Source organism: Lepisma saccharinum, chromosome 1 (assembly GCF_977018435.1).
Source record: "Lepisma saccharinum chromosome 1, izLepSacc3.1, whole genome shotgun sequence".
NCBI lineage: Eukaryota > Metazoa > Arthropoda > Insecta > Zygentoma > Lepismatidae > Lepisma > Lepisma saccharinum.
The window spans coordinates 182,191,390-182,216,534 of record NC_139229.1 but is presented as its reverse complement, the minus strand read 5'-3'; the positions used below and the strand labels follow the sequence as shown (position 1 = coordinate 182,216,534).

At 37.2% G+C, this 25,145-nt stretch overlaps 1 protein-coding gene across 1 annotated transcript in view; it reads left to right on the top strand.

Annotated features, from left to right (window-relative positions):
• Positions 1-8,180: 8,180 nt before the first annotated feature.
• msps (msps cytoskeleton-associated protein 5) overlaps positions 8,181-25,145 on the top strand; it is a 124,189-nt gene continuing 107,224 nt past the window's right edge. The window contains exons 1-5 of the mRNA XM_083143879.1: positions 8,181-8,311; positions 11,308-11,383; positions 22,229-22,419; positions 23,444-23,650; positions 24,629-24,800. Of these exons, the coding sequence (XP_083000005.1) occupies positions 11,327-11,383; positions 22,229-22,419; positions 23,444-23,650; positions 24,629-24,800 (627 nt within the window). The 5' untranslated portion in view covers positions 8,181-8,311; positions 11,308-11,326. The remainder of the gene's footprint in view (positions 8,312-11,307; positions 11,384-22,228; positions 22,420-23,443; positions 23,651-24,628; positions 24,801-25,145) is intronic.

The following is a 25,145-nucleotide window of genomic DNA, read 5'->3' as shown; positions in this document are numbered from 1 at the left end:
CATTGCTTCAGTTTGAGGCCTGAAGCCTCGCCTTATTTTTCGCTGGCAGAGACGATTCCACGCAGGTAAAACAACGATAGCGAAAGATCAGGCGAGGCCAGGCCGGCTCGGTAGCTCAGTGGTAGAGCAATGGCACGGTATGCCAAATACCCGGGTTCGAGTCCTGGTCGAGCCTGCATATTTCACTGAAAACTTATACGTAATCCATCTCCTGTGTGTGCCTAATCTTCAATTTGATTTATAAGTTAACAATAAATCACATAAGTTATTGGGTAGTTCGGACCCCAAAGACCCATATAAATTGGCGCCACTGTACAAAGTCGACATAAATTGCGTAACGATTTTTTTGTAGGTATGGTGCGGTACACTTAATTGAATTCAACTGGAACACCATAACTACGGTATAGTTTACAAGTGGGTTGGAAATAATGATCCCCGGTTGAGATATGTCATTCATAACCAGAGATTTGATGTTTCAAAGCAGGAAAGGGGGGGGGGGGGGTGAGAATCCCACCTATCGCCCCTTCAAATCGAACTCTGCATTAAAATGAATAGATGCATTTTTGTTCGCTATTTTCAAATGACAAAATTCTGATTTTCTGTTCCATCACATTCCAAATGAACCCAAAACAATGTCTAGGGGTTTTATATGTTGCGGAAATATCTGTTTTTGAAATAGCCATAAATTATAAAAAATAAAGAAATAAAATGTATTTATAATAAACAGGAAATCCGGATGTATACACAGTGACGTTACACACACACACACACACACCCACACACACACACACACACACACACACACACACGCACGCACGCGTGCATATATATACTACGCACATACTACTTCAAAGGCTGTACCTATAGGTATGATGTGAAGGCATCGAAAATATTCCATTTTAGAACAGCACACGAATTTCCTGTTTTTTTTTAAAAAAAAAAAAAAAATTGGCATAAATAATTTTTATTTCTTTGTTTTCCTTAGTATTTATGGTCATTTTAAAAACAGATTTTAACCAGATAACAATTCCAAAAAATATAAAGCTCTGGACCTTGTTCATGGGCTCATTTTGAATTTAACGAAACGGAATATCAGGAGTTCGAAATGTGAAAATTGCGAACAAAGATACATCTATTGATATTTAATGCAAGGTGAGATTAAAGGGAGTGAGGAGGATTTCCCCCCTCTCCTCTATCTTCATCCATCCCAACCAGGAATAATCGTCTCTCAAAAACTGGATATAGAAACCATATTATTGAATATATCATACTTATAAGAGTCCACATCAGTTCAGTTCATTTTAATTTTAAAGTCCCATAGCTAAGCATAAAAATATCTTTAAACAAATTATGGTAGATGCGTACCACATCCAATGCCTTTTAAAAACCATGTATTCGGTATTTCCTCAGACATCTATAGGATGTTGTATTTTTTTAAAAAAATATTGAGTTGAGATGGTTCCCGATCAACTCGTAAGAGGTCTAAGTTTGGATTATTTGTAAAACATTTGACAAAGCACTTATTTGTAACATACTGGCAACTAGTATTTGTACCTAACGACGTTCTTCAAGCACTGAATGTACTATCATTACAGATATACGAAACCGAAATCCTTCAGATCTCAGAGCAAGGAAAGCCAAACGCTCGAAAGTTGTTTTATTTCTCTTTTGAATCTTCGGTGGATAATATGAAGAGCCGGCCAAGGTTTCTTTTCGTATTTTGTAGTATTAAATGCATATACATGCATGTTTTAAGGTTACTTGTTAATTCCTCGTTTACGTAAAGAGGTGAACTTTAATGTAAGCAGAAGCATTTGCGCATCAAAGTCCCACCTCGCCGGCCTCTGTGGCGGAGGGGTTAGCATAGTGCGCTATGACGTCAGAGGTCCCCCGATTTGAATCCCGGCCTGGGCATGGGTGTTATTTGTGAGTGTCCCTTCATCAATTTCATCATACCATCACTCATCCTCATCTTCGCGATTAGCCAGAAGTGGCAGAAATGCGAAGTAAAATAAACCAAATCACTGAATCAAACATTACAATCTTGCTCAAAGACCTTGTGAATGAAATAAAAAATCTACCAATATCTACCAGCCGAATGTGAAATATCCTAAACCTAACCTTAACTGATTAGAAAAATAATTTAGAAGTTTTAAACATACTTTTACTTTCCTTATACCGACAGTGCATTGCTTGCATGCAGAAAAATTTGCAAGAAATTGAATGAAGTCTAGTCTAGAAAACACATTGGCCTTCACAAGCCAACTGGCAAACCATAGGACCTGCATTGAGTCTCATTTATCCCGTGCATTCATTTGACTAATGTAATTTTCTTCCAGTTTGACTTTAGGGTTTAACTTCAAATGGCGTTGTGTTTGTGTTGCATTCGACATCAAAATTAGATTTTAAGCCATTAATGTCCAATTCTAAGTACTATATCTAATACTTAGGTAAAAGTAAGTTGCCGTCCTCTGATAAAATCACAAATTGCACCCTGTTCTAATGTCTAGGAAAGGGGATCTAGCAGGGACGGCGACAGGGGTGGGCACGGGTGGGCAAGCGCCCACCCAAAAATTCCTGTGCCCACTCGATTGCCCACCCAATCAAAATAAATAAGTACATATACTTGTAGATATATGAATGATTCAATATATAAGTGTATTCTGGTGTTCATACGTACAAATATTCACATATTATCAACACATAAAAAGCCAATTTGGTCATTTGAAGGTTAAAGTAATTACGAGAGCTATTGAAGCAAAAACTGTGATCAAATGAATACTTCCATGTTTAAAAGCAGCTAGTATGCTTAGGAGGCTCAAAATTATACAGGGTATGATCAAGATTAGATCAGAATTTAGGGTGAACTTGAGGACTGTAGCTCCGGGTCTCCACATACGTACATGTATATATATCCCGGCCTGAGTATGGTTAAAATAATCTCCAAATAAACAGATGCAAATGTCATCTTAGGGCTACTTCCTCCAGCAACACAATAAATTATTTGGACCTTTTAATTATTATTATCAGAATAATTTAATCAAGAAGACTTAGATGGGCAGGCCATGTGGCACGAGTGGCAGAGGAAAGAATAGTTTACAGGATTCTTGTTGGGAAACCTGATGGTAAGAGACCAGTAGAAAGAATAAGACGAGGATGGAGGGATAACGTTGAGATGGAACTAAAAGAAATCGGTTAGGATGGGAAATATTGGATTAATCTTGCCCCGGATAGGGACAGGTGGAAGGCCTGTGTTTCTGCAGCCATAAACCTTAGAGTTTAAGTATTCTAGAGAGTATAATATAATTTTAATTAGCTCTGCATTGAAATTCCAGAAGTGTCCCTTTTTTTTTACAATTCTTTTATACCTGTCATCTTCAAATATCAATATGGTATGCGAAATATCAACTTTATATTCGTTCTACTAATAAGAAGGAATCACAATAATCACTACAATACCAAAGTGAATAAATGTTAATAAACCAGTTATATATGGAAAAAGCTACAGAATTATTCAATTGCTAATGAGTGGCTTATCATATTTAGAAATCCTCGTTCGACACATACATTTTGCCACATGAATCATCCGAAAATGTCAACAGAATCTGTAGATGCAGCTGACGTACAGAAAGAAAAAAGTAATGTCACGAAGTATCCAGAAGACGATTTTGTTAGTTTGTTTCTAAGCCCACTTTTATGCTCAGATATGCTAATCGGGACCAAACCTACAGTTTAACGTGTAGTCCGAACCAGTGTGCATTTTGCTTCCACCAGAGGAGTGGGGGGGGAGGGGGTCGAACACATGACCTCTTCATTATAATGCGACGACGTTATGCCATTGGGGATAAAATATACAGAAAGAACTCGCACCAAACGTGTCATTTTATCACCACAGAAGATGCGTCCATTTTAAGAGGGTGATTGCCTGAGACAAATATTTGAGACTTTCGGAAAACAACGTCATTGTTCACGGAATTAGCTGCCTTGATCCACTAATGAAACGCTGTGAAATTGAAACTACCACCTCAACTTTCTAAGAGGTATGAACTAATGAAACTCCATTTTTTGAAGAATAAGTTGTGGTTGATTTGTTTTATTTTAAGTAATTTCTCTGCTAATTTTGATAATGATGACAATAAGGTTCAATGGTGATTAGATGAAAGTAACGAAGGGGTGAAAACAAACACATGCTGACACTCAAAATACAAGCCCTCATAAATTATTACTTTGACAGTAGTTCCAGGCGCCAGGGACTCGTTGCCCTGAAAGAATAACGTTTCCAGGGAATGCTGCATAGGATAGAGGTTGACATTCTAGTGTGTTCGAAATGGTCACGTCATCTATGAAAAACAGATGAATTATTACTGGTACGGTGATCAATTTCGATGAATTCCTTGTGTCCTAAATCATTTTGTTACCTCAAAAAATATGTTCATGTTACCATACGTGTATTGCTTGCTTCTCCCACATTAGTAACATGACAGTTCAGGAAACGAATAGCAACTTAGCTAATAATATTTTCAATTCTGAACAGAATTTCCAATCTTACTTGTTTATTACTTATGAGTGATATTTTATCAAAATATCCTTTCATTAGCCTAGGAATCATACTTCATAGACAATGATCAAGGAATTAGTTTTCTGTGTGTGTTTTAAATCATTCCTAATAAGACGTTCATTTTAATCCAAACATTCAGTGGCGGCGATTAGGAGGAGCGGGAAGTGGGGGATGTAGTTTCCGAGCCACATTTTGCCAATTTTTGCCCCCGCACTACGGCCTCTTTATGCTACCAAGAAAACGTATATTGTCCTTGCCCCTCAAATGTTGGCACCAAATCGCTGCTACTACAAATATTCAGATAGATTTGTGAGTTGTACAAACATTGTAAGCTAAGGAAAGTGACCCCTCAAGGAGTAAGAAAACTCTTTCAGTCAAAAACTCATAGGATGAATGTACTATGTACTGTGCTCTGTAACATGCATTTAAATTACGAGAGACTTCACGATTGTCTACCATCGCACTTTGTAGTGTTGCCGCCGAATGCATAAAATCAAGTATGCGCCTCGTATTTACAACACAAGCTTAAACCTAATTCACATTTAATTCACTGTATTAACATGCATGAAAGAATGTGATTAGAATGTATGGCTGCGCATGATTAAACACTTCCTTGAAATAATTGTGTCCATCAGAGACGAAGCAAAAGGAAATGGAACAAGATGTGAGAATAGATTAGAAAAGAATAAAGAGGAAAACAAGAAATGTGAAGGGAAAAGAAGTAAGAGGAAAATCGGGAGTGTAAGAGAGAGGGGGGATACATACGTCTCACATACACATATATACTATATATGGTCTTACATTTATACTGCCCACCCTAATCTATCAATATGGAGCTTCTGCCCACCCGGTCAAAAATTTCTGGCGCCGCCCCTGGGATCTAGGAATGACATCGAGATGAGACGAGTCGAGAATTGTCACAGCCTCCTCTCGTCTCCTGAGTGGTGAGTTTGAGTTGGTGTTTTAAGTCCACTTTATGCACATTAAAGCTAATCGGGACTGGACCTACGGTTTAAAGTGGGATCCGAACCACTGTGCCATGTTCCTCCACCCCAGGTATCGAACCCGGGACCCCTTGATTACAAGGCGACGACGCTACCACTGCGCTATTGGGGAGGCCCTCCTGTGTGGTGAGGTCCTGTGGTGAGGTCCTTCTCGTTCTTGTTTGTGCTTTTCTTTTGTTTCGGTGTCCACTCAGAAGTTGTTAGAACTTATTCTATGTATATTCACTTCATGGGCTAATCGGGACTGAATCTGCAGTTTAAAGTGGAATCCAAAGCTCTGTGCATTGAATTGTGTAATTGAAGGCGAGATATCTCGTCCTGACCCACGAAATGTTTAGTATAAGCATAGGTATAAGCAACACGTACATTGTGTCACCACTCAAAGTTTCACAACGTATATGTCATTAAATCAAAACTTTTCTTAATAACGTTTTGCTGCATTATATCTTCTTTCGATGCTGTGAACCGTCGAAATACGGAATTAAGTATATTATAAATAGATTAAACCGGGCAGCACAGGCTCGCAATTGTTACTAATGCATTAACTTTGCATTACAGTAAACAAAATACACGACATTTTGAAAAAATGAAGTCAATAAATTATACGCTTGGTATGTCTGATAAGACACACAGTAATTTAAATTTATTTTTACCAATTTCTTCAAATATGATAACAGAGTTTCGAACGAGATCATCTCGGACATCAAGTATCGCCTCGTTCTGATTTTGCAGAGATTTATTTCAGTCTCGTTTCGAAATTTGAGAGGAAACACAGACTTTTCTTGTCTCAGTATCATCTCTTTGTTCAAAAATCTCTTAATATATAGGTTTAAGTATAGTTTTCCCTCTTACAAAGTTATGAAGTACAGGAGTACATTGTACCCCCAATGTCTCGTCTCATTTGTGTAAGTATTTCGTTTCGGAAAAATCCATTTGAAAAATTGAAAAGAAAAGGCCAGTCATATACTCTTCTGATGAAGATTTATATATTATCTTTGAATCGACCACTTCTTTAGAAAAGTGTACACCCCTTACGCAAAGGAGCATTCATCTGGAGCGTGATTTTCTGAGAGTAAACTTTATCTGATTCCATCGTTTCACAGAAAGTTTACACAATTTTCATCTCCTTAAAGTGGTTTCCAAGAACACAGGTGAATAAACTAACTACATAGTAGCAAGCACAATGTAGTAGAATAAGTTTACAATAGTTTGAATTTCTGTGGTAGCTAAGTAAGATAAATTAGATAATGCTTGTAAGTTATAAACAATATACCTAAACCGTTTTTTATTGAGCGAATTGAAAATACTGTATGTTCCTTTAACAGTAGCACCTTGCGTCTGTCAAATTATCTAAGGGGTACAGGGGGTACAACGGGATTTACGAATTCAGGGGGTACAGTACCCCCTTCAAAAATTTGAGGGGTACAATGTACCCCTGTATCCCGGCCCCACCCCGTTCCTGCGCCACTGCTACTTGAAACACAAGAAGAAATAATTCTTTAAAATAATTCTGAAGAAATAAATACAAGGCCCGCTGATCTTTATATACTGCCGGCAGTACAGGAAAATAAATGCGGAAACTCAATGCTTGCCTGCCTGTTGTAAATAAAAACAGGGGTCTCAATTCAGTACCTAACATTCGGCCCTCAATATGACAACGATATGACATAATATGACACTGTAAGAGGTAATGTTTTCGGTAGAATAGATGTTTTGGGTAGGGGTGCTGAAGGGGGGTGCGGAAGAAAAGTAAGGGGTGCGTAAGCACCCCTTCGCACCACCCTGTGCGCCACTGTTTATGCACCAAGTTCATAAGTTCAGCCATCCCCTTCCGAAAAAAAAATCCGGCGTACGCCAGTGCCTGCACCACCCCCACTTTTGTGTGACCTACAAAATAAGATATTTAGGTTTATAGTTTTACTTGATTACTCTGGGAGTTATATAGGGGGGAGACAGACAGCAGGTCTATCGGGGAAAGACATGCACAGTGGCGGCGATTAGGGGGGCGAGGGGGCAGTTCCCCCACTTTTCGCCACTTTTGCCCCCGCACTATGCTATATCTTATATACAAAGGGAAACATATTGTCTCTGCCCCCCTCGGTTTTGGAAACCAATCGCCGCCACTGGACATGCATGAGGAAAAATCACAAGGCACACGCTGGTGTGTAATTAATCGAGTAGTTTATATGCACAAAGCACAAGAAATACATGTCCAATCGGATCTGGAAACTTCCTGATTCTGAATGAATTGTCTCCGTATGTGAAAGTTGTTTCACGTAGAGCTGCCCAGTCCATATCCGTACCATATAGGGTTGTGGCAATGTCCCTGAAAGCATGTGTTTTGATTTATAAGGTTGTCGCACATAACTCTGGCGTGTTTAATTTTTTGTATGAAAATTATCGCAGACTTTTCAGAAAATTACCTTACAAATCAAAAGGAGTATCATTTTTTTATTAATATTACTTTATCATCGTCTTTTTTGACCATTTAGTAATGCCCGCAAACAGCATATGTAACAGATTTTTCTTGTCGATGAAGGATATGACGTTCCATGGAAGATCAACCAATCAAGGCATTCGTTGCATACCGGCTAGCATTTGAAATTTGTCAAGACCGACGAAGGGAAAAAGCGAAGTGTGTTGGGCGCTGAACTGTTGCAAGTTGATTACTTAGTAGACAAGAGAAGAAACAGCATTAATGAGCTATGAACTAGTGTAGTATACCTAAGCGAATTAGACTCTGTAACGTGTAAGTATACCAGTAATTTGTGTATGCGAAATATAGGACCGATAGATGTTAGTTTAATGTCAGAATAATATTGTCTGCAGTACAGAAGGTGGAATTCACTCGCCTTCGGAAATGTCATTTAACTGCCATGCACTTGGTGAACATTACCCTGTCAGTGTTAATTTGAACCTGAATTCCAGAAGCTTTCGAGACGTAATTTCTTCAATCGATAATTGATTTTGTAAGGAACGTGAAAAGTAAAAAAAAAGGCAGAAACTAAATTATATCTACTTGATTCTTGTGTCAAATCGAATGTTCATGTGGTGTACTGCGGTTTGCCGATTTCGCTGAATTGGAAATTTGATCGACACAAAGTTGTAATTTGTACGGAGTGTAAACGGCAGAAAAAAACAACAACTTTGAATTGTCCACAATTTGGACCATAACCAAATGTTCAGGTGCTGAATTTACACTCGCATTATGATGCTAAATATGAAGAGTTCGCATTGACATTATGTACTAAAGAAACAGAACATTGACGCTTTAAAGAAGCTTAGTGTTTTCGTAACAGGTCTAAGGTTGCATTTTTGGTATGTTACACACCCCTAGAAGTATGAGGATAATGTGTTTTACATTTCAACTCTTGAATAATTACAAGATGTAATGGTCAGTCACTTAATAGATAGGGTCTAATATTTCCATTCCCTCTGCACAAAAAGCAAACAAAAATGATCCAAATATCACCCCTCCCATGAAAATAGGTTTTCAAGAAACATAATATGCATAATTAATTTTCTGAAAAGAACTGTTTGGCATGAGTTTACAATACCGGACCACTCTCCAATTTCTATAAAATTTCGCCTACTTACTAATTTCAGTGTCCTGATGATGTATCTGTCGTTCATATTTGGCGGTCACTTGTTAAAATTGTACATTTATGTGTAGAACTTGTAAAATAACCTTGCGATTTACCACAGTGATTGTCCATACACAGCAATTCAGAACCATCTTTCTTTCGCAATTCATTGATGGTCTTCCTTTATGCACAACAATCTGGCTACCTTGAATTTTGACGTCAGACTAGGAATGCCTACGAGGTTAGGTTAGGCCTGTTAGGTTCCATTAGCATAAATACAAAGAAAAATTAATATTTTCGCTAAGAGATGCGTTACCTTGTCTTGTCAGAAAACATAGTTTATTTTGTTTTTTCTCGATTTCCATACTCCATTTCATAGAAATTCGAGAGTGGTCCGGTATTGTAAACTTGTTCCATTAAGTGTTTTGAAAGAAAACTACCACCTCAGACCTCATAGTAAAGACAGGTTCTTACTTGCATCAGTCACACTCACAAATAACAACATAGCACAAAGATATTAAAATCCTAACTGTAACAGTTCCGTGTATCAGAGACACATTTAAATCGAATATTTGTGTTTCGCATGGTTCGTACTTACCAATTGTGTAGTTCAAGGTGCCATTATGCTTTTTAAACTAAAACACAATTTTTCACATAGTCATTTTTTATATTCCTTTCTCCGCTTCCGTAACACACAATATGGCAGGCTCAGCTTGACTACTGTTGTGGGTATGGAGTGTTTCCAACCTTCTTCACTGAAAAATACCTACTATTATGTAGCATGGGTAGCTGATGGATAGCCCCACGAACCATTTCTGATAAGGTTAGGTTTGGTTAGGTCAGACAAGGATAGTTAAAAAAAAAAAGGGGGGGTTGGAAACACTGACATCATCAAACTTATGCAGCATGCAGTTCACGTAGGGGAAGCAAATGAAAGCAATGGCAATTGTGCGTCGGTGAGATATTTCTCTTGAAAAATACATGATTTCCTGGTTAAATAAATTCCACGATGAAATAAAATAACTCGATGAACGTTGGAAACCTTAGAGAAATTCATTTCCGTAAGTAGTTTCTTCTGTAAAAATGAAGAAATGTGTCTCCGATATACGGAACTGTTACCACCCAAACATTTCACCAGATTTGTGCTACATATGTTAAGGTTTTAAAAAGAGGTGGAATGTGAAAGACAGGTGAGCTCTATTAAAAGATTGGTTTTATACATTTTTTTGGTAAGGAGAAAATTGCTGTTGTAATCTTCTTAATTAATTGAAAGGCTGTAAATGAAAAAAAACAACTGTACAGTCGACGATCCGTACCCCTGCGATAAGGTGGTGATTTTTGTGTCATATAAGAAGATTATTTTCTATACAAACGATTTGTGTTGTTTTTAGCTTTAGGAGATGTATTATAGTGCAGTAATGAGTTTTTTGATGGGACTATTTATGACGTCATTTTCATCGTTGCCATCTACATGTGATTTGAAGTAACATGTTTTTACTTTATTTGGGTTTTGTAACTTGGAACCATGTTGGAAATATATGAGATTGAAGGTTGGCAATCCTGGTGTTACATCAGGCCACGCGAGATTTACTGCAGACGATGTTTCGGTTCATGTCACATGGTACTGGCCTTTTGTTTGCAAGGTGGGCGTGCATTTTTAGTGTGGTAAGTGCTATTCATTGAAAAAGCATATTGGGGAGTGTATCGACATTTTCAGTATCGTGGCGTTCTTCAGCCAGGCAACGACGTAGCAGAAAGTGCATTGTTTTATATTCTCATTCGTATTGGAAATTATTTTACAATACCAGACGGTTCCCCAATTTCTTTCATTTTTCGCATAGTCAAACGCTAACGCTCCTAACGCTGGAACCACTTTTATATTACGTAAAACGTTGAAATGTGTCTATTAAAAAAAAAGTAGACTTAATTCTCGTGGGGGTACAGTGGGCCGACGGCCCCGAAAAATCATTCAACTGAGTTAGATACTTTCAAACTTAGGAATGTTAGAGCACTTTTCTATACCTGAGGTGGTAGTCCTTTAATATGCAAATTATAGTTAAGTTTTTTAACGTGTTGAAGCAAAATAAGTAAGTGACACTAACTAAATATCGTATTTTGAATATTTAGATTTAAGATATAAAAATCATGATTTTTTTTTCAGGTATAAATAAGATACTGTCATGGAGGACGAAATAGATTTTAATAAGATACCACTTGAAGACAGATGTGTACATAAGGTAAGTTACATTTTCTATAGAAGTTCATAGAGTGAATGTCACTTATGACACTTGTCACTATAGCAAAAAGAAACAAAGTAGTTGTTACCACTTTCTCCCGGCACTCACCATGTACCCACCATTGAAACTGATTGTTAAGGGTATCTGACTACAATTAACTAGTGGTTAGAAACAAAATGGTGATATGTGTTGTACATCATTGTAAGGATTAGGTTCAGGAAAATAAGCAGACACACTGCAAAATCCATGCAGATAACAAGGTAAAAGAAGAAGTGGAGTAAGAAAATAATCTTCTTTTCAACCGATTGATGTACAATTTAATGTATAAGCAGTGCTCGAAAAATTTTCTTCAAAGCTAGGTGCCGGCTCTGAAAATCAGGCGGCAGACTGACTAGCAATTGTGCATACTACAGTGTGTTTCAAAAGTTGCACAACCCGAACTTTGAAAATGTGTATCATGAAAACTGGAAGAGGTATTTACACAGGTTTTCTGCACTAAACTAATCAGTAATCATGTAGGCTATCACTGGGTTAATAAATTTATGTTAGCATGTATCCAAATAAAAGCAATTACATTATTTTAAAAATATTGTTAATTTGCTGAAAACATCTGAGAATTGATTTTCAACAATATATACCAACTTAGAAATTTTCAGCGAAAAATGCAGGTTCAACCAGGACTGGAACACGGGTCTGATATACGGTGCCATTGCTCTAACCACTGAGCTACTGAGCTGACCTGGCTTTGCGTGATTTTTTGCTGTGGCTGTTTTACCTGCGTGGAATCTTCTCTGCCAGTGCTACCGCAACGGAATCTGTTGCCTTTGAAATACAGTAGAATTTGACGTTGCCTGGTTCCTCCCAGTGTAGAGATGTTAATTATTGAAGATTAGGCACACACAGGAAATGTACTACGTAGAAATTTTCAGTGAAAAATGCATTAACATCTCTAAGCTGGGAGGAACCATGCACTAGGGACACACAGGAAATGTAAAATGTAGAAATTTTCAGTGAAAAATGCATTAACATCTCTACGCTGGGAGGAACCAAGCAATGTCGAAGTCTACCGTGTTTCAAAGGCAACAGACCCCGTTGCGGTAGCACTGCCAGAGAAGATTCCACGCAGGTTTAACAGCGACATCGAGAAATCAGGTGAGGTCAGGCCGACTCAGTAGCTAGAGAAATCGCATGGTATGCCAGAGACCCAGGGTCGAGTCCTTGCAGAACTTGCATTTTTCGATGAAAATTTCTATGTAGTACATCTCCTTTGTATGCCTAATCTTCAATAATAATACCAACTCTTAACAATTTGTGGGATCATTTGTTGGTGTTTGACTAGTAGTAAAACAGTTGCTTTGTGAGGTACAGCAGAACCTCTTGCACATGAGTGTAAGAATGAGTAGTAAAGTACTCTTCAGCAAATGCACACGTGCTGCTCCAAAGAATACGCCATGCTGAATAAATTAAAAGAACAGGCATAGTAGCATCGAAAGTGAGCAAAGATAATTCAGTGTAACCAGAGGCAGACTAGGATTCTCTCAAGAGTCCAATTTCGACACAAAATCGTGGTTTATGATTTTTCCAGTAAATGTATAACCAATACTTAGGCACATGTGGCATGCGTCTGTTGACAATACTTCGACCTGGTAGCATTGTATATATCCCAAAAATGGCACTTTCTCTCTCAACCCATAAAATCGCCAATAAAAGATTCCATCAAATGTTGCACATGACAAATATTGGTCGCAAAAGACAGATTGACATGGCATCAGACATCTAATTATGACCCTTCCATAATTTCTTACATATTTTTCTCATTCAAAGTGTATTTCTGGAAAAAAATTTAACGCTGCCTTCCTCCAGTTATTAATTTATCTAAATTTTCTGTACGGAGAAAACTGATAATTTTAAGCATTGAAAAATGTCTCAATGGATGAGGCTTTATAATACAGAAAACCCGGTGTAAATATCTCTTACGGTTTTCATGATATACATTTTCAAAGTTTGGGTTGTGCAACTTTTGAAACACACTTTATAGGAAGCTGACCATCACGGCATTCAAAACATCGCTAAATCATTCGAGAAAACAGGAAATGGGGTGTTCCGGTACAAAGAGTAAGAAATTATTACGGACTTTCTGGAATGTTCACAACGTTGATTTTTTTAAAAATAATCATAACTTACGCTGTGCTGCAATTTGAACTTAATCAGTAAAATTTCATACATATTGCAGCATAAAATCACAGTTGCCAGGTTGAATTTTTTTAGTCACCATGGCGACCTGGTGACCTGTATAAGCATTCGTTTTGGGGCTTCGTGAGAATTTATTCTGTAGAATTTGGGAATGGTGTACATGTACTTTGTTACATTTTTATATAAATTTAATGAACTATAATGTGTAGCATATCCAGTTGGTGGTTGGTTATATCCCTCCATTAATCCAGATGGTCAGGGCTTGCCAGAGCATATTTTTTTATTGGGTGGCACATGGTCAGCACATAGTTTCATTGCCAATGTTTTCTGGTTTCGAGACCGGAGCATGCTACTACTTCTTTTCAAGTAGCTCCCCAATTGTCCTCACGATGCTGGTTCAGGCTAAAGTTTTGAAGGTTCCAACTGGGAATTGAATTCTGGACCGGCCAACTGCCCCTACAAAAGAATGTTAACCATTTTGCTAGGCAGGAGCCCAAGTAAATTCACACACACACATATATACATATTTGTAAGGAAAAAGTAACATAAAGAAGTTATCACCATTAGGTTTTTATATCCGCTCCTTTGTTATAAAATATACACTAACATTTTGTTTTAATGATAAACTATAAGTAAAGGTGGGTTAGTAGTGTTTTGTAGTATACTTGTTTTTTAATCTCAAGATCCAAGGGAAATATATTACATGCAGTGCTTTTTCTCTGCAAGGAAACATTCTGGTACTCTTTAAGTCTGCTTGTTCTTGTGTTCAACATAAGACATTAGAACTAAAACATTGTGATATGTTCATAAATAATCACCTATAAAACTAACCTGTACGGCAAACCCTTGCGTACCACCAGAAAAACAGCACTGATTACATGTATATGAGTAAAATATAAAAGAGGAATGTTCCAGTTGCTCTATTGACTTAATTGTTAATTTTCATTGTTGTTATTTTCAATTTTCATCCCTTTTGTGACTGGGAATGAATGATGATGTAGATGAAAGAACACTTACAAAATGAACAGTCAGTCCCAGGCTGTGATTTGAACTTGAAATCTGTTATTGTGAATTGACAAAACAAGGTTTTTTCTGTAAGGAAAAATCTCTTATCTACATTGTGTTTCTCTTCAGATTCCTTTTTAAATTTTTACTTCTTTCTACACATTTGACTATGATTGATGAAAGTATCCATGCTTTACCCAGGACCTGTGGATTTGAGGCTGATCATTTTCCACCAAGATCAAGCTTTTGTATTTAAAATGTTCAATTTCAGAATAAATATAGGCTAGACACAGGATGGGCATTTGTGTCAAATCTGCTGTTCCAGACTTGTAAATTTTTATGATGAAAATTGGATTGAGGGTAGCTAATATCCATTCATTATCTTATATTTGATTGCCAAAATTGAAATTATGAAAGTTCTACTATGAATTTAATTTCAATTTAAAAGTACAGTACCACAAAAATTATTTGTAAATTTGTTCATTGAAATGATTTCTCTATAGAGATGCAGGAGTGGTGGTTACATTAATGTTATGAAAAGTATTTACATATTATAATCATTTAGAAGTTTCAACATATACTTCAGCAGCACATGAAATTTCAACACAACATCCTTGTGTTCTTGCCGATGTTCTTTTACAGAGGTTGTTCCCTTTATATCCGAGCATTTTCGATTCAGTGCTGTCACCTGGCGTATCATGCTGGAACTATGGGTCTGCTGGTGGGAGCAGTGTTGTGTCTGACCTTGTAGGTGCGTGAGTGTTGGTAGTGAATGTTATCAAATGGTGCCAAAAATCAAGCGGTATTGGGAGGCTTACGTAATGGCCCTTTTGCATGCTAAGTTTTCATATGTATGCATTGTGAAACAGTGTCGGGAGAATGGGTTAACACTCGGGCTGACTACTGCGAAAGCTATTGTGGCCCGTTACACACAACAGGCTCTCCTTGCGAAACATTCACCCACGAAAACCACCAGGAGAAGGGCTGCAAGCAAAGTGTCACCTGTAGTGTGAAGGGGATCCATCGATTGGCGTGCCAAGAAAATCCCCCGACTCAACGTGATATGGCCCACAGATTTCACCTCACACCGTCAACTGTGAACAAAGCAACAACTGTGCTGGGGGTCCAATAGAACATGATTGGTGGTATCTCTTAAGGTGAGTACCCGTCAAAAATGGTCGGATATAAAGCGAACAACCTTCTGTAGAGCAATATCAAGGAAAAGATCCTTCGCCAAAAAAGCCTTTGTGCATCTTCCCTTCCATCCTCTGGGCTTGAACCAGCGATGCCAGGTCAGATTTTAAAAAAAATAATGGGAGATTGTTTTTTGGAATACCAGGAGATTTGCTAATAAAATCAGATCTAATAGTAGTGGATTCTCCAGGAGAGGGGAGTAGAGTGGGAAAAGTTTTCCAAACTGTCTCCCACTGCCTTTATTGAAGATTAATTATTACTTTTAGATGTTAAAAGATAACATGATTACTCTTACAGGAGATCTGCTCCAACTTTTCGAAAATATTGGGTGGGCTCAAACGCTTCAGTTATAAGTTCACAAGAAATCTTATAAATGTAATATTTATTAATGTACACCAACGATGCATCCTTACTTTTTTTAAATTTGTCATATATTGGTTTCAATAAGCTTTTCACCATGAATCATGAAAACAATAATTATAATAATTGTGAATGTTCTGAGGTGCATCTGCAATGTAATCATGTACTGTGTTGACTAGTCCTAAATTTTCATCACTATAAAAATAGTTCCCCACACATTCTTCTTCAGTCTGTCTGCAGGAAAGTCATAACAAGATGACCTACTTCTTAACCCTTTTGTATGAAGTTGAATGTTTATGGCCCAAGTCTGCTCCAGAAATGGAATTATAAATCATCTTAGAAGTTGGTCAAATAAATCTGAACATTGAGATTTTTTTTTTTTGCAACACCTAAAAATAACATAAGGTAACCAATGTCTATTTGACAGATCATAGGTGTAACTTGGCAGGGGCCAAGGGCCAGTTTCCCCTCCAACATTTTCAGGTTTATTAAAACTTACAAGTTACTTTTGTTAACATCCTGACACCTGTGAAGCAAAGTAATAAAGAGTAATAATTGTGATTATGCAAATATGATAGTTATTTAGCAAATAACACTGGACAACGAATTTTAACTTTTTTTAATTTTAACTTGTCTGACTACCAGTGAGAGATCCAGGTTCGATCCCCGGTGGGATCCCACCTGTTCAAATGGCTCCGGAACCCACCTGGCATCTTCTAAAATGGGTACCTGGAGGTAACTCTGGGGAGTAAAGGCAGCCAGGGGCATGGTGCTGATCGCATCACCCCAGCTTTGCCCCTGACAAACTGTGGTCAGTGCTAGAAGGGACTGTCAGGTATAAGAGGCACCCTATATTTGAAAGTTAAAAGTGCTTCTTGATGGCAGCGTGGCGGACTTTTCCATGGAGATCATCTGTGCTGCAATAGATGTCTGGTCAGAGAGACTTCGAGCCTGTGTGAGTGCAAAAAGTGAATAGTTTGAAAATTGATTGGTGTTATTTGTGTATATTATATGTAAGCATTACATACTAAAAGAAAATTTAAAAATCTGGAACTATATTCAACTTATTGACAAAATAGTGTGTAACAGTATTTTTGGCTAGGCTAAGCCAAGCGTCAAGTCAACTTTGCAGCAGGTTTTCGCATATGTAGATCCAAACGTGCGAGCAGAATATAGTTCTATTCCGACACAACTGCATACTTGCAAGAAAACAGTTATTTAATTTGTAAAATACAGACAAAATAATATATCCATTAGCAGGTATGTACTTGATCGGTTGCAATCACTGTGCAGACGAACTAGGACCCGCAGATTCGCCAACTGGAATTTGTATTGCGCTGAAGAATCGCTGAAGATCAAGAGCGAGTCGAGTAAGACTGAATACGTTGCAGAGCTCGTGGAATCCATGATACCAGTGTTGCACATCCCACTATTTTAACCCTATGTTTATTGTGATGTGATTGATTAATAATGGTGCTATACAGCGGCGAGAATGGCTGAATCGAGGTCTTGTGTTCAGCGTGCGGTTTTACCCAAGTGTTATTTTGGGCTTCATCATAAGGGAAAAGGTCTTCAAATCAAGCAAGTTGTTTTAAATGCATAATCCTCCTTACGAGAACATGATCAAAGTAAAACAGGGTGTGAGGTGATTTGCTGTCAATGTGCGCACGAACTGTATCACGGGTGCTGGATGATTTTAGGTTTAAGTTTAGGAAGAGGACACTATTCTTTGTTGTTTGACGAGAAAAGGATCTCCACGGTATTAAAAGATATCGCCGTGATAAGAAACATGTTTATTTTTTGGAGGAGACGTGCTTTAACTCGGTGTGGGCGGGGGCGTACATTGAATCAAACATTGAAGGACACCACCGTACAAAACCACGCCAGGGCTGAAGAAACCGACGAGAAAAAAAGAGGGGAAGGAGGAGGCTTATTGTTTCACCCACTGGCAGCAATGAAGTCTTTGTTGAAGGCACATATTTACTGTTCCGTGCAAAGAAAGGGTGATTATCAGCAAGAAATGGACAGACCAAGATTTGAATCCTGGTTTAGTGAAGTTATTCATAAATTGAAACCAGAGTAATAGCAGCAGACAATGCAGCTGATTGTCACCAATAACAAATCATGCTTTTTTTTGCTGGTATAACTTGAAGTGCATGTGTCTTACAGTAACGGATGTATTGCGAACGAAGCAACCAAGTTTTTCATAAATGTATTTCTTTCTAAACCAAAAACAATAATTTGTCATTAAATTCAAGAGGGGCCTATTGTTGTTTACTTTTATCTTCGTTTCTTTTTCTTTTTGTGTGCTCGAAATATTCACACATGCTCTCAGGTTTAGAAGTTATTTTGCATTTATATTAAGTAATGACACATTTATTAAATAATCTATGCGCATAAAGCACTTCTAAAATTTTGTTTCAGGAGACAAAAGGAAGCAAAAATACATTCCGCTTGACATGCATGCGGGTTTTGATGTGTTGTGCGGTTGGCAATACTGTTGATTTCCTCAGTGTCTACGATGTAAGCAGCTCGGCGGTTGAGGCAAGACTGGCACGGAAGATTCTGAGCTCAGTTCTCGCGCGGATTGATACATAAAACCTGCTGCAAACTTAGCTTGACGCTTGGTTTAGGTATTTTGTATACTGACCTAAAATGGATTTTCTGCTGTATTTAGCTTGAGGAACATCTCTCTTGAGAGTCCAGGTGTAGTTGGCTAATATTAGTGGGCTCCATTTACCTTGGTAATGTTATTCCAAGGATTCTTCATATTCGTCACTTACACTTCCATTGTTGGAGGGGGATAAGTCACTTAACTTCCATTGTTGGAGGGGGATAAGTCCAAATGTTAGACCAAGAAATGAAGTTTTAGGAACATATTACATCCCAGTTTCTGCAGTAATCAAGAAGCTGGGCAACAAGTTCTTTGTAGTTATCTCCCTGATGATTTCCGTGGAAATTCCTTACATCATCTTGGATTGATCTCCTTGCTGCCACCTCAGCTTCATTCAAACATAGGAAGATCTAGACTGTGAGGCACAGGCCTTCTAGCTGAAGGAATATCATAGTATTTAACGATATGCCTAGTCTTCGCAGTTATTCCAGAGATTTTTGTAATGCAAAAGTAGCAATCTGTCAAGTGGTTTAGCGGTGTTCTCCAAACCACGGACACTCCCAATGGCATGTGACAAACCCTTTCAGCCACACATGTTACACAGATATGAGGGGCACAAGATTTCTCCTGGTCACCTGTTTTGCAGTCAAAATAAAGTTAATATGATTTCCCAATCAATGGAGTTATGCTTCTTTTTTGAGATTTTGAATCTGACTCACCGCAGGCACCGATCTACGGGGAGGGCGATAGGGATTATCACCCCTCCCAACTGCCAGGTCTTTGGATATATTATTATGCCTAATGTTTTTGAAGGCTCAAATGTTCTTTTATCACCATGTTTAAGAATATATTTTTCAAAGTTTGATTTAAATCAACTTAATCCTAAGATTGGTCATTCGCAACTGGATCTACAGTTTAACTGGATCCGAACAACGATGCATTGTGCCTCAAAGGGGATCGAACCAGAGATCCCGTCATTGCTCATCCAAACAAGTTCAAGAAATAAGTACGCTCTAGAAAATAAATAAGCATGTTCAATAATTGATTGATTGATTGAGTTGCTGTTTTTAAGTTCACTTTATACATGGGACTGGACCTACAGTTTAAAATGGGATCCAAACCACTATGTGCCTCTACCTGTTATCAAACCCGTGACTCCTTGATTATAAGGTGAAGATGCTACCACTGCTCCATAATAAATCAGCATAGACCCAATCTAGTTTTTATTCACACTTTTCTCTTCACACAATAATAACCATCTATTATATCCCTGGACACCTTTTCTTTTTTTTTGTTAGACAATACTCTAATCTCTAGAACATGGAAGCCAGCTTGATTACTTTTTGCAGTACGATAAATTGTTTATACAAAACATTGCAAGTGTTCATTAGAAAGACTTTTTGGTGAGGTACCCAACTGAAATTCACCCCTCCCAACTATAGCTTCTGTATCTGCCACTGATTCACCACAGATAGAACAAAAATTGATTGTATGGTTAACACAGTTACAAGGCATTTTTAAATACATACACACTATATACAACACAAAATATGCACAAATTAGTGCCCACAAACTTATTTATGAAATGTTACCATTGCTGTTTATCCTGATGGTAATAAACCAGTATTTTATCATTGTTGTCAACAATGCCATTATTGTTATCAATGATTGGCTTGCGAAGAAATATTTTAAGCAATGCAGGTCACTTTTATTTGTGTTTTGGAACTCATAATGCTTGTACTTCTGCTACTATAATAGAGCCTAATTATAAAAATGGGCTAAAGGTAGAAAAATGCAAATGTGTTACAAAAAAATGGAGCCTGATAGAGAAATTCTGACTTCGTCTTCAGAATCAACATACCAAAACACACAAGAATCAGTGAAAATTATTCATTTAACAGAATCACTGTTGTCCAGTGTAATCCTGGTTGCTTTTTTTAGATGAAACATTTTTTTAATCTGCTCTCCCAAAGTTAAGCCCCAAGTTCGATTCTGCCTCCTCAGAATTAGGTCCCAAGTCAAGTCAATGTGACATACTGATTCTTTTCTAATATTTTCGTCAGACACTCCAGGTAAAGTAAATGTCGTGAATTAAATCAGTTTATTAAATTCTACAGTTTGATACCCGGTGGGAGGCACATAGTGATTTGTGCACATAGTGATTTGGATAAGCTGTAGGTCCAGTCCCGATTAGCGTTACTTTACATAAGGTAGACTTAAAACACCAAATCAATCAATTAAAGCAACAAAGGACCTTTCTACTGCCACACATTTGAGTCTAAATGGACCCAAAAATAGTTATACTCAGAGATAACTTAAAAACACTATTGAACTCTTTTTGTTGGGTTGGGAGATCACTGGAGAAAATAAAACTGACGCATAAGTCTGCCAACAAAGGAAAATGAGAAATTAATAGACTTGACAACACTGGCTTGGACCATGCTAAACCTTGTTCACTCTGCCCTCCCTTAAACGTGCAAACGTGATGTGGTTCTGCACAGGTCCTTTTCCATGTGGTTCCACTATAGAGGTACACACAGAGCTATTTCCCCCTATCTTCATTGTTTTTACATCGCCTTTATTAACCCTCTGCAAGGCACAGTGCCCAAACTCCATGCATTTACCCTAGCAACATGTTTGTGCAATCACAGTGGCTGCCCCTATGTGCTGACAAGCACACAATTCTACCAGTATATTTTCCCCACTAGTTCCAGAATGTAGATTAAATAGAATCGTAAGGGCAAACTCTAGAAACAACATGAACAATTATATCAGCAATATCTTTAATTTTTATTGCACTACCAACACTTTATATTTACTAGATGAAATTAATCAACCCTCACTAACAATAAAACAGTTGGACATCAATGATACGGAAGTTTTGAATATTCTGATTTTATAAAAGCAGTATTTGATTCATATATAATTCCAACAAATGAAATAACCACAAATTCATTCTGAATACATTTCAACGGAAGTGCTAAAAAATCTTTCAACCTCTCTTTATTGCTCTGTGTTTCTATTTGTATTGTGACTGGAATGGGGATTCTGTGTAAAATATGTATGTAGTATAAAACATTTACACTAGGAACCTACAAATATACTTCATGCTTAATAGAACTAATTTAAGTGGCCAACTGCGGTAGATATTGTGAAACACAGTTCCATTATTTGGGTAAAGAGTACAGGAAAATTGTCGAGTTTATCTTTAGCATATCCCAACACAAAATATTTTCAAGTTATATACTATAATTTACTGGAAAGTTGTGTCAAAATTTTGGCTCCTCTAGGAATCGAACTACTCCTTGACATTCTATGTCAGTGTTCTATCTACTTCGTCATCTTATTATTTGAATAATGCATCAAACACTTTGATATTTCTGCCACAAATTGTTAATTTGAAGGAATTTGAGCTAAAAGAATCGAATTATTTTCTCCCGTTTCTGTAACCATGTTGTAATTTACTTGAATTATTTCAGGTGTGGAAAGCGAGACTTAGTGCCTACAATGAGATAACTGTCCTATTTAAGCAGCTAGATGAAAAATCGCCAGAGTGGAGCAAATATTTAGGTTTAGTAAAGAAATTTGCAGCAGACAGCAATGCAGTTGCTCAGGAGAAGGGATTGGAAGCTGTTCTAGCCTTTGTAGAAAATTGTGGCCATGCAGGAAAGTATGTATCTGTAAAGATTATTGAAAGTTATTTATGTAATGTTTTTACTTTGAAATTATTTATGAATACTTAATAAATGTGATTTGGGGAAGGATCTTAAAATAACAAAGAAAGGCTATTGTATTTCTAAATGCATAATTCAGGAAATCATTCACATAATAAGGCTAAAATATGAAAGATTATATATATATGGTTGTGCGAGAAAGACTGATAATGATTTTTTTGTTGTTAATACCGTAGTACATATTTGTGTCTTGCTGTGTTTTAATTTATTATTCATAGATTGTGGGAATTTTTTTTTGTTTGTTGATGTGGAAGTAGAAGAAAGGCAAAATATAGTTTTGGTAACTGCATATTAATTTATAAGTTTTGTATGAATTATAGGATTTTTGATGCATCATACATTTATTATTATATTTTTGTTTATCATGATGCATTTGTCAATATGAAGTGGACTGGATAAGATTGATTGATTGATTGATTGATTGGTTGTTTTAAGTCCACTTTATGCACAGTAAGGCTAATTGGGACTGGACCTACAGTTTAAAGTGGGATCCGAACCACTTGTGCCTCCACCGGGTATCGAACCCGGGACCACTGCGCCATCGGGGAGGCCTGGACTGGATAAGATTGGCCTGGGAAATTTTGTAGTGGTTGCACAGATCAATATAAATCTTCTAAAGGGATGCTTGTAATATCTATATTGTAGTCCATTTTTTTTTTTTAAAAAATAGAATAATTTTGTTTACATTTGTGAGAAATTTAAGTAAGTTTTTACATGTCTTTGAGCCAGATTGAATTTGCAACCCATAAATAACAGAATCGTAGAGTAACAGTAAATTTGTGTGTCATGAAAATGCTTGGAATTAATGTGAAGGGCCCTGTATTTAAAAAAAAATAATAATATTTAGCTTGTTTGCAAATATGAAGAATTTGTTTTCCTTTGATCACTATTTGTATCTAATTTATTGATTTAGAAATTTTGTTAAGAAAAAATTAAGCACACCAACAATCTCCCTTACAGGACTGTGGGCGAAGTTATGGCAGGAATTGTAAACAAGTGCTTGCCTGCTCAGAAAGCAAAAACCAAAGAACTAGCAGTCCAGATCACTCTGATGTATATAGAGATTGAAAAGGTTGAACAAGTGATGGAGGAGTTGATTAGAGGAATGGACCAGAAGAATCCCAAGGCTGTGGCAGCTTGTGTTGCGGCTGCTACGGAAGCACTCAAGTAAGTTTCTCCTTTATTTGCAGTCAGTAAATTGTATAAATGTGTGGGTGACCAAACCTGGTACTGTCAGTAGTAGTCACTGTGTGTGATGAAAATTTAACAATCTTATATTTCTGTAAATAGTATGTTGTCAGGTACAAAACTTTGCTGTTTAACTGTTGTATATCTGGTGGGTGGTATTGATAGAGACATATATTTATGATGAATTGAAGAAACATTAGAATTTTGATACAAAAAGTAAGCACATTTTGAGAATGTAATCCTCATATGAAATTGCAGTTCAGGGTTAAAATGGTGAATAAAATCCCAAAATTAATTTAAAAACTATATTTATTACAAGGTCTGAGCTGATCAGAAGGTAAAACACTGAATTTTTAAATAAGAAAACTTCAGATAAATAATTAGCTTTATATATTGGAGCATGGACACTTGACTATAGTCAAATAGAGGAGCTTTGTTATGAAATATATTTTGATTCATTTATGTAATTATTGGAGTATCAGTATCAAGTTTATTCCTGTGTACGGAAGTGGATTTGGTAGATTGTGTCACAGTTGCAAGCAATACTTGTACTCTTAATTTGTATAAGTATAAAACAATATACAGTATCTAGTTCATTCTTTATGATGCCAGAAAAACCTAATCTTCAATTACGCAGACTTATGCATTAAATAGCGGGCCCAATTGTTTCAAATAGGCAGTGAACAGTCACGTAATTAATTCATGACCAGTACAAGAAACCCAGTAACAAAACTTTCAGTGTTGTGTTATTTATTTGATCGATTATAACTAGTCAGTTGTCACCATGTTGTTTTCAGTGGTATTGGAAGTAATTGGTAGAAGTATTGGCTCTGCCATAATAATCAGTTGATTTAGTATTACTTTAAATGATTTTAAAAGGGTTATCAATTACAGCATGTACAGATATGTACCTGAATATTATTAACCAGTTCAAAAACAACATAATTTTATTTTAAGGCAATTTGGCTCCAAGATAATCAGCATTAAGCCATTAGTGAAGAAAATGCCTGCTCTTCTAGAAGATAGATCTGGATTGGTTCGCGATGAAGGGAAGACAATGGTGGTAGAAATGTACAGATGGGCAGGAGATGCTTTGAAACCCCAACTTAATTCCTTAAAGCCAGTTCAGGTAAGTGGATATGTATGGGCAATGCAGTTTGCACAGTATTTACTAAAATGTGCGGAGATTTCTATGAAGCTTATTCTAACAGTATATTTGGTACGGTGTCAATAAATAACAGGAATGAATATTGTACGGACGTACCTTTTAATACTGGTCGGCATACTCACCTGCGTTGTTTAGGCAGGCATCCCACCGCTTCACCAGATTTTTGATGCCACTGTCCCAGAAGTCCTGTGGCTGCTGTGAGCACCAGTGGAAGACCATCTCCTGCAGTTGTGCATCCGAGGCAAAGGGGATTCCACGTATGGTACCTTTCAGTGGGCTAAACACGCTATCACAATGGGATAGGTC